Source organism: Barbus barbus, assembly GCF_936440315.1.
Source record: "Barbus barbus genome assembly, chromosome: 4".
NCBI lineage: Eukaryota > Metazoa > Chordata > Actinopteri > Cypriniformes > Cyprinidae > Barbus > Barbus barbus.
Window position 1 is genome coordinate 26,343,614 of NC_136732.1, and position 11,002 is coordinate 26,354,615.

General features: G+C 36.4%; 1 protein-coding gene across 2 annotated transcripts in view; it reads right to left on the reverse strand.

Annotated features, from left to right (window-relative positions):
- The window catches only part of LOC306867617 (integrin alpha-3-like), a 33,356-nt gene extending 22,718 nt beyond the window's left edge, over positions 1-10,638 (reverse strand). For both annotated transcript variants that reach the window (XM_079413382.1, XM_079413381.1), the window contains exon 1: positions 10,296-10,638. In XM_079413382.1, the coding sequence (XP_079269508.1) occupies positions 10,296-10,480 (185 nt within the window). In that variant the 5' untranslated portion in view covers positions 10,481-10,638. The remainder of the gene's footprint in view (positions 1-10,295) is intronic.
- Between the last annotated feature and the right edge of the window lie 364 nt (positions 10,639-11,002).

Sequence of the window (11,002 nt, forward strand, 5' to 3'; positions counted from 1 at the left end):
CCACTACAATTATCTACAGGTCTAGCGGTGAGCGGCACATACCTCAGAGATTTATGAACCACAAGCTGGTTGGGGGTTTGCATTCACTGGCGCTTCATTTTATCAAAGCTGCTCTGTTTGAGAGCATATGACTCAACCCGAATAGATTAATTTAATCTTTTCCACAGCATTAGTCTTCATTTTGCTTTTCTGTCAGATGGAAACATCCTGCAGTATATTTGAACTGCAAATAACACTGAGATTTCACTTTTATTTCTTGGTCAAGTGAATCTTTTGAAGATATATACTGACATTTGGCATTTTCCTTAAGTTTAGAAGCTGGAATATTTTAATAGAATTACTCTTTTACTTTTAAAAAACCCTTCTAGCCCTATTTATACCTTCTTTTGATTTACACGGTGATTGAGAATGTTTTTGACTTGGTTAAAAAAAACAGCTATGAGTCAGATCACAGAGAACACAACTTCCTGTAACCTGCTGAAGAAGGTGTGTCTGCTTCGACCGTTTCACTGAATTCATATCAGGGCCAGAGTTCACGTTGCACCTTTGTTTGATGTGTGCGCCTCCAAGCTGTTCTAAAGGCCTGAACTTTCAGTAAATAGTACTTACAGAAAAAGGTCCCACTGGCCACGCTCTGTGTTGGTGACTGTCTGGCCACGAACAAAGAGCTTGATCAGGAGAAAAAAAAATAACTTTCTGGCAGTGTTGCACACATTCAAGTTCAGGCAGGTGAAATTCGCGTCCCTTATCTCCCACATATTCCTATGAATAAATGGGAAAGCAACCAAAACGGAGTCAGCACTAAGCTGCGCAATAAATGACGTGCAGAGAGAGCTCATTACACTTTCAAGTGAGTGGGTGAGCAGAGATGAGAGGCAGCAGTTTAAGGCATCATATTTGTGCAAAATTTGTTTCAAAACATAGGCAACTTCCTGATGTCTTCTAAAACACCTTCTCTAGGCCAAATTCTAGGAAGCACAGCATATGTCCTTTGTAGAGAAGTCAGTCCAATAATGCACTGCGCTCAGTGAAAAAAACGAACAAATCCATCATGGTGGAAGAAAAAAATGCAACAAAGAAAAAAAAAAAAGAAAGTTGAATCTAATTGAAATTGATTATTTTACCCAAAATTTAGCCTGTGTGTTGTATATTTGTGAAGTGAAGTGACATTCAGCCAAGTATGGTGACCCATACTCGGAATTCGTGCCCTGTATTTAACTCATCCAACGCGCACACACACACCGTGAACACACACCCGGAGCAGTGGGCAGCCATTTTATGCTGCAGCGCCCGGGGAGCAGTTTGGGGTTCGGTGCCTTGCTCAAGGGCACCTCAGTCGTGGTATTGAGGGTGGAGAGAGCGCTGGACATTCACTCCCCCCACCTACAATTACTGGACTCGAACCCGCAACCTTTGGATCACGAGTCCAACTCTCTAACCATTAGGCCACGACTTCCCCTATTGTATTTTACCATAAGCTTAGCAAATATGCTAACATCATGTAATTTGCACATATGTTAAAAAAACTGTTCACCAATAAAATATATATATATATATATATATATAAAAAAATCGGTGAACAGTTTTTTAACATATGTGTAATATGCTGTATATTTATATAATATAAATATATATATAAATAATGCACATTACCATTCAAAAGGGGAAAGTGATCTTTTTTTACTTTTATTCAGTAAGGACAAATTAAAATAACTAAAAGTGACAGTACAGACATTGATAATGTTCTAATTCAAATAAATTATCTTCTTTTTATTCAGGAACTTTCTTTCACTGAACTTTCTATTCACCAAAGAATCCTGAAAATAATCATGGTTTCACAACAATATTAAGCAGCACAACTGTTTTCAACATTGATAATAATCAGAAATGTTTCTTGAGCAGCAATATTAGATTTAATCAGCATATTAGAATGATTTCTGAAAGATCATATGACACTGAAGACTGGAGTAATGACTGCTGAAAATTCCCAAGAATAAATTACATTTTAAAATATATTAAAATTAAAAAAACAGTTTTCACAACATTGCTGTTTTTAGTGTAGAAATAAACACAGCCTTAGTATGCTTATGAGATATCTTTCCAAAACATTACAAATCTCGCCATCCTTAAAATTTCGAACGGAAGTTTAAATTCACATTTCATACAACCATTCCTTCTTTATCATTTATCACACACATTTAAGCCTTTCTTTACAGGAACCGCATGGATCAGAGCTGCTACGGTCACTAAACTGACAATCACCCTGCAGCTAGAACATTCACAAGGTGACAAATCTCATTCTTGACGTTCCAGCTGTTACAGATTAATGGATAATATCTAATCCAAAAACCCAGGACGCTCCACATGCACAGCAAGTCATTATCCCTCTAGGCTTAACAGCCCAGAGGCGAGACAAACCTACTCTACTTCAGCTGAAAGTGTTTTATGACATGCTGCCTAGACCACTCAATGATTTTAAAGTAGTGGAACCCAAAGTTTTCATAGTGCCTACCGCCTACCCTTCTTCATTGACAACGCAAGCACCATAATGGCATTTTTAACTATAATACTCCAACATAACACAATTTTGTTGATTATTACTGGACTTTTCAAGACTTATCACGATTCACTTGTAGACACGATGTTAGGACGATTCTAAGGGCCCGACAAAGGGAGGGGGGCCCCAGGGGGGGAAACGTGATTTCTACCGAGGGGAACGCTAGAGCCCTGCATTTTGGCCTGGGCCCCAACTTTTTTACACCTCTAGGGCCGGGCTTCGGGGTGGAAACAACACGAGACTGTGCCGCGACTGTCAAGAGCGACTCGACGGTGTTTAGTCAAAATATAAAAACAATTATATAAAAAAAACGCATTATATAAAAACAATGAGGCAACCCTGCTGAAAAAAAAACCAATATAGACCATCACAGAAAATTCTAACACCATCACAAATAACATTACAAACCATCAACTTTTAACCATTAAAACCATAAAAAACTTTTCTGTAATGTGTTTTGGGACTTATTCAATTAGGATTAATTGGTTTTAACAAGCCATCAATAGAAGGTGACCAATTACCAGTAGAGACCAACAGGGTCCATTACAGTTTCCATTAAAACCAATACAAGTCCCATTATAACCAGTAAAACCATTACAAATGTTGTGATGGTGTCTATTGTTTTTTTCAACATTACATTACAAATGCCTGCAAAGGGAGCCAAAGGCCTGGTCAATGCTGCTGTTACACTTACAGGACGATCAAGTCCTTATTTAATATGCTTTTGTCCAAACATTTAATTCAAATATCCACTTAATCTTTCATTTTTGGCCACCTTTTTGCTATAGATGACACAGCCTCTATAATTTCTTCAACAAAAAACATGTGGACATCAAAAAATACTATGGAAGCCACTGTGGACCAGCAACTGGTTTTCCACCTTCTTCAAAATAGCGTTTATGTTTAGCAGAAGAAGGAAACTCAGGTTTAAAACAACTTTTTAATGAGTAAATGAAGATATAAAAATAAAACACTAGCCTATTTTAATTCTTGGGTGAATTATTCCTTTAAATGTAAAAAAAAAAAAAACACCAAACAGGTTAAAAGGTTTGAAATATTGCATACAATTACATTTGACTGAAATGCTTGTATTGAAATATTTTGCATTCTACTTGTGATAAAACTTTCACGGACTTTTACATTCACTGTTCCCTCCTGGTGGAATTACCTTCCCAACTCAGTCCTTAATCATTTTTAAGAAACGGCTGAAAACATCCCTTTCATCTTCATTTGACCCTCTAACTCTAAGACTCTCTATTCGAATGCTACTTCTAATTTCATCTGCTTGTTTTTTAATAAAGAAAAAAAAACTTAACCCTCTAACATTTGCACTCTTTATTCTATTCTAACTACTTGTTTTAAAAAGAAAAAAAGAACCTTTAGCACTAGCATTCTCTATTCTTTGTCTATTCTTTCTACTTATTTTCTTTTTATTTATTATAAATAATGACCTTCTAACACTAGCTTTATCTATTCTTTTTCCATTCTTTTGACTCGTTTTATTTATTTATTTTTTAAATAAAACACTAGTGTTTCCTATATTTCTATATATTCCATTCTATCTACTTGTTTTCTTTTTATTTATTATAAAAAAAAACCTTGCTACCTATACTGTGTTAGGCAAAACCCCACCCTAAACTGTCATCTTTTTGGAAAACTAAAATATGGTCACCCTAGTTTTCAACCACTTTAAATTCAACATGGTGTCTAACCCGATTAAGGTCTATTTAGTGTATTTTCATGCTTTGACATGTAAAAGAGAACTAAATACCAATTCAGGCAAAGCTTTAAATATATGTTAATCTGAGTTTAATCTATTTCACTGTGTTAAAAGTAAATATAATTGCAACTTTGTTTAGACAGACAGGCATTTCCCTTGTCTGACACCTATATCCATGACCCCGATAACCTCAGCCGGTAACAGAGCAAATACCACAAGCTAAAACAGACAGGAAATCACACATCGCATTTAGCTTAATTTTACACTAAAACCTGAAATCTCGCCTACTGACAAAACCCAGTGTGCAAAAGTTTTCACTGGGGCAGAACATTGAGATGACAAATACCTGAATTGAATATAATTATACAGCAGTTAGTAGCAGCCCTCTAATTCGAATGGCCAAGCAGCAGATCAGCGAGCCAGTGTACTAACTGCAAGCTATCTGATATGACTTTGCAGTTCTTGGAAATGTGTCAAATAAAGCACCTCAGGCAATCAGACCAATGATACGTGATATATCTCCTGGTTAATCAGTCAATGGAAAATTTTTAAAGGGGTCATCGGATGCAAAATTCACTTTACAAGTTGTACACATCCTTTCTATAACGATAAAAATCCACCCAGTGTTTTTTTTTTTAAATCCCCATTTTAAAATCCGCTTTCTCAAATTCTGCACAGGCCACTCCCACGAGAGTTGATTGACAAGACCGTCTTACCTTAGACACACCCTGAGTGAGCTGAGAGCTGTCCGCCATTGTGAGAAATTTTAACCAAAGTATGTTAAAGACTTTTCATCATATCAATTTGTGGAAAATGGGCATCCGATGACCCCTTTAAGTATTATATACTTATGTTATGATTATGGTATATGTTATGGTATATACATATGCTATGGTTTAAAAATATGGGGTTGTAAGACTTTTTTTTTCAAACATTTGGACGGTTTTGTGTTTATATGTATCAGCCATCATTCAGCACAAGCCATTAAAAAGTCCATAATTATCAACTATAATAAACCAAAAGACCTCCTGGAAGGCTAACACGCTCAAAGAGCATAGATGCACATTTCTACCCACGAGGTGGGGAGCCAAGTGCGAGCAGTTTATTAAGAATAGGAAGCAAAACCAGAGGAACATGCGAGGAACCCAAGAGAAACCAATAATGGATGCTTTTGAAGCAATGCTTCATGAATCTTTGAAACCTTTGTAAATAATTAGTTTTGAACCAGTGATTCGAAGCAAAACCGCAAAAAAGTCCTATGATTTCACAAGGCTTTGTTACATCACATCTGTTTAGAAATGTTTCAAAATTTCAATGGTTCACCATTAGTAATCAGTGAACCCATGAATCTCTGAGATCGCCCCCTAGTGTCAAACCATTGAAAAAGTGTCTACTGTGTTTTGAGACATTTATGAGACATTTGTGTAACTTAAGGGGAGGTCTAATGCTATTTCATGCATTCATATTTACACTGCTAATGAGTTGGATTCTCATCCTAAACAACGAGTTGGATGTATGACGGAGTATTTCTGTGCCAAAGACACTACTTCAGGTTTTTTTTTTTGTAAAGTTTTTAATAGTATGGCCCTGTATGACATCATAAAGGGCGGAATTCCTTGTATGGGAACTTCTCCAGGAAGAGCGCGCACACATCAACCAGAGCGAGAGCAAGAGCACTCCCGATCAACGTCGTCAGCAGCATTGCACAGGACTTGCTCGAGAAGGATTTATCATTTTGTTTTTAGACCACGAAATCAACAATGTCACCAAAGAAGTGTGTTCTTGGTTGCGAGGAAAGATAACCTTGTTCAGCTTCCCAGAGAATCCAGGAGTTAAAGGAAGAGTGGATGCAGTTTGTTTCTCCGGGGCTGCAATGGAGTTGTGCAAGAGTGTTTGTTTGTTCCCAACATTTCAGTGACGAATGTTTTATAAACAAATTAAATCAAATTTATGTCGATGTCACAGCTTGCAGACGATCGTTACACAAAAGTTTTGCATGCTTTTGACTCTTTAGCTCCGCCCACAGCACACCTCCAGGAGCTCGACTGTTTTCTGAGAGAAGCGTAAAGCTGTATCGGTCTTCTGTATAAATCTGATGAATCTAAAGACTCTTCAGAGATATGAAGAATGCAATACTACTCTATAGCTAATCAAGATTCACATGAGATTGGCAGAAACTGTGTGTGTGTTATGTCCACTTTAAAGGAACATTTTAGTAGTAGTTAATAGTCTCTTATTGGCCAAGGCTTCTATAAAACAAACAAAACAAGCTTTGCAAATTAATGAAAGAACACATACAGTATACAGACACTCCATATTTAATGGTATTTGATAATTGCACTTAATAAATTACACTTTCTTTAAAACATTAGCAATTGGTTTGTAAAAAGAGGAGAAGCTTCACTGCACTGAATAAAATGTTTTTTTTCGGGAAAAAAAAGGTTATTTAGTGAATCGACAGCCCATTAACTAATCTTCAATATGATTACCTTCAAACTAAGCACAACCCCCAGAAGTAGCTCGTTGTAGTCCCTACGAGCCGTTTTTGTAGGGATTAAACTGCCATAATTTTAAAAGAAGGTAAAAAAGATATCTCCGTTTTCATTGAACTTTCAGCGTCGTAACTTTGCAGATATTGTTACAAAGCAAACACAGTAAACAGAAAACTAAGCAACATAAAAGTCCCAACACAAAAAAGGCACTGTGCACCACCCACACTGACTATGTATTTTCTCACATCATCACCACCTAGGCTTTAAACATTTGCTGCAGTTGTTCAGCCGGTGACTGGATCTCAGTCGTGAGAATATCAACTAGTGGCAGCTTTGCAGTAAACTTAAGCATGATAAGAAATTGTCTGTGGTCAAGAGGATCTGAGAATCTTCAGCATGTCAGCAGCTACAGCACTAAAGAACCACTTCTGCATCTCTAGCTAATGCCATCACAGGAAGGAAAGAGGTTATTAGTCTATGAGAGTGTGTGAGTCAAACGACCAAAGACCAAGTCACAGAATCACAGGACGTCCTTGTGTGCCACTGAGCCAGTCCTTTATGGCTTTGGCAGGATGATGAATGTCTTGCCAGTCCAATTAATATCACCACGACTGATCTTGTTTCTCAAATTGTCGGTGCAGATAAGATCAAGAGGACCTCTGAATGGTTTATGCGTACATAAATCATTAATCAGTAGCACGGACATTTTCTCTCAACATGAAAAGCACACAACACATACAAATTACAAATAAAACCCTTGGTACAAAAACATAGCAGCTTCCTAAACAACTTAAGTGTTTTTCTTCATGTTTTTTAAATCAACAACAACCACGAAGATGCAGGGAAGCAGACAGCTGCAGTGCTCTTCCTCTTTTGTTCAATCAGGAACTTAACAGAAAACGTATTTAGCAACACAGACAGCCTCACATTAGCTTGGGATGACTTCTCTGGGACAATTACAAGGGCTCACACAAACACCGAATCTGTTTCTCCTTTGTTTGAACTTAGCTGCAATTAATATGACAAACAGCAAACATTTACACCACACTGTTTTTGAGACCATAGCACTACAGACCACAAAGAGAAATGGCCTAGACCAGACACCACTGCTCTCTTGTGTTATAGTTTCCAACATCTGTTCATAATGAAGAGACATCTTATGATTCATTTAGTCTGCTTTATGTATACTTCATCTATGTCTGCAGTGTGCCCAATACAGTCAAATCAAAGTATTATCAAATCAAATCAGACAATTTCATTATCTCTATTGTGCTTGCAGAAATGACACACGAAACATGTCGTAGACAGATTTGTGGTTTCATTGTGTATATAGCCTTAGGCCTTTATACATTTATACAAGTCTGCAATGTGTTGTGGTTTTTAACATGTTTATAAAATGCTGCCTTGTGGCTCCATCATATGCTGACGACTACATTGAAAAGTCAGGGTGTTCTATTATGGCGCCATATAGCTGTCAACAATTAACATGCTTCAGCAATACCTCAGTTTTAAATAAAAGCCCCAATGCACCAAATATTTTGCCTGAGCGCTCAGAAAACAAAGAGCAAATTGTTATTTTGCTGTTATGGTCATATTTATTGGTTATTTGCTCAAATGCTATTTCTCAAAAGTTGAGCTGTATGTTGTGAAAGGGCATTATATCCATCCATAATCAAAGAAAACTGCCTGCGTGAGTCAATGCAGTTACGCGGTTGCCTTTCATTGTGAAATCTGTGGAATTCTAATTTCCCGGGGAGATGAAAAAGCATTGTGTGCAAACCAGTATCTACTTGCCTTATTCTGCAAACTCACGATTTTCTGCAAAGCTGGTGTTTTTTCTACAGCTCCCACTGAGGGTCTGTGAAAAAGATTTTATGTCCCACTATAAAATGAATTTATAGGAGTTAGCGTGCAGATAATATGATATTGTTGTTGAGCTCAGTCGTCTCGCATACTAGTAACTCAACTCTGTACTAGTTATTGCTTTATGAGGCTAGTGATACAGGTCTCACGGCACTCATAAACTCCGATTCATTTAGTGAGAATCATAAATAAGTGAACTACAAAGCAAAATCTACTGCTTCAGTCATGAGCAAATCGGTCTCAGAGGAACTTACTGACTATTGTAAATGATCGGTTGGTTTCTAGAGATATTTCAATGCGGCAGGGGGTAAGTGGTCAATGTGTAGCTCAGAAGGCCTTAAGCAACACTAGTTATTGTGCTTTGTGTATTCAGTTTCTATGCCCATTTCACAGCTGTTGTTCCTGACTCTTTGGCCAGCAGTACCCATTAGGAATTTAATTAATCACTTTTGGTATTAAATCTCACAATAGGAGTTACAATATCAAAATTTGAGCAATAGTATTTGAGAACAAAGGCGGCGACATTTGTTGTAGTAACCATAATGGTTATAAAACATAAGACAAGCGGGTGCATGACCTGCCCAGCCCTAAGTCACAGTAAAGGGCTGCCTTATCACTGTCTCATATCCTCTTGTGAAATGGAGCTTTCATGTTAGGTAAATGATTAAGTTAATCAAGTTAATTCAATGACACAAAAACAGAAACAAGAAAATCATGAAAGCATTTCAAAAATTTCAACCAAAACATTCCAACATGAACCATGAAAATTCATATCACAAATTCATATCTTCATATCACGAGAGTCACAAGAAAGAAAACAAATAAGGTGTGCAGTTTGCACTGTAGTAATAATTTATTACTACTAAATAATATTAGTTTTAGATGCTACCATGATGTGCATTTTAGGTCACACAAGTTTCTACAAAAATTTAATTTAATAACTTTAATTATTAACAACACATTTATATAAAACATAACATTTTTTTTTTTTTACAAATATTATGATTTTTGAGTCATGAATATAAATTGTCTTAGATTTTCTCCAATCACCTACTGTGAAATTTTATTAAAAAAATTTCAAATATATCATATTTTAGAGAAAACCTTGACACAAGTCATGATGATGGTTTAAAGGTGTACTCTGGAAGTTTGGCAAAAATGGCATCCTGCATGATACTACGGACTTGGATTTGGTGAAAAATAGATGGTTTTAAAATAAAATGTCTTTACTGCTTTGTTTATAATAATAATAATAATGATTATAATAATAATAATAATAATAATAATATTTAATTTAATTGAATATTTAATTGTTTAAAAAGCTCTGAACAATTACACACTTATTTTTCGTATTCTTACTTTTTTTTTTACACTTTAAACTTATAAAAAAAACAACAACATCAAAATGACTTTGAATTTAAAACACGAAAATGTGCTCATTACAGAAAAACATGCACCCAGGTAATATGAATAGCATTTTACAAAAATTACAAAAAAAAAAAAAAAATAGGCGTCATTGACCCATATAAAAAGTAAATGCATTATAACATCGTTAATGCAGAGGTAAAACGCTCAACAGGTGCACAAACGTGAGTAGATCGTGTCCTTCTCATGACATTTCACCTGGGGTCAGGAGATAATAATACATTAAAAATATACTTACAGGTGTCTTTTCTCTCCTACGACCTGCTCGTGTAGTGCAACAGAAAGTCCAAACAAACTGCCAGCTGTTTGTCCCTCTTTGACGACTGGAGACCTCACATCCAAGTTGAACGCTTGACAGCAGCGAGCGGCGCTCAACACGAACACCAAAACAAACAAGAGTCTTTGCTGGTGAAATACATTCATTTTTCTACAAGTCACTCCAATGTTTTTGTTAGGCGAGACAGAAACAGAGCGCGGAGGAAGCGGAGTCTGCCAGGGTCTGAACAGGAGCTGATTTGTCAGACGCTGTGAACTGATTGCTCATGTTCGTCATTCTTTCTTCCGGGGTTCACCCAGTCATTGGTGAAAACCTGACTGGAGGGCACTGAAATACAGAGCGCGCGCACCTTGATAGAGGACGGACTCACACATGCTAGCCCACACTCACACTTGCATTCTGTTACAATGTCTAGAAAAGGGCTTTTCAAACTTTTTTAATGTGGTCGCCTGAGGGAGGCTTAAGTTGAAGCTGTATGGATAAAATAGCCTACATTATGCATTGCTTTTCTTATTGCTTTTTGTTTTATTTATTTTATTAGGAAAAGAATGTTCTAATAACTTCTGCTGTTGACGTCAAAAGTCATGTGTTAAATTTAAAATTTGTATTTATTAATTCTATAGAAATTAAATACAGTATTTTTCACTATTTAAAAATAAAATACAGCA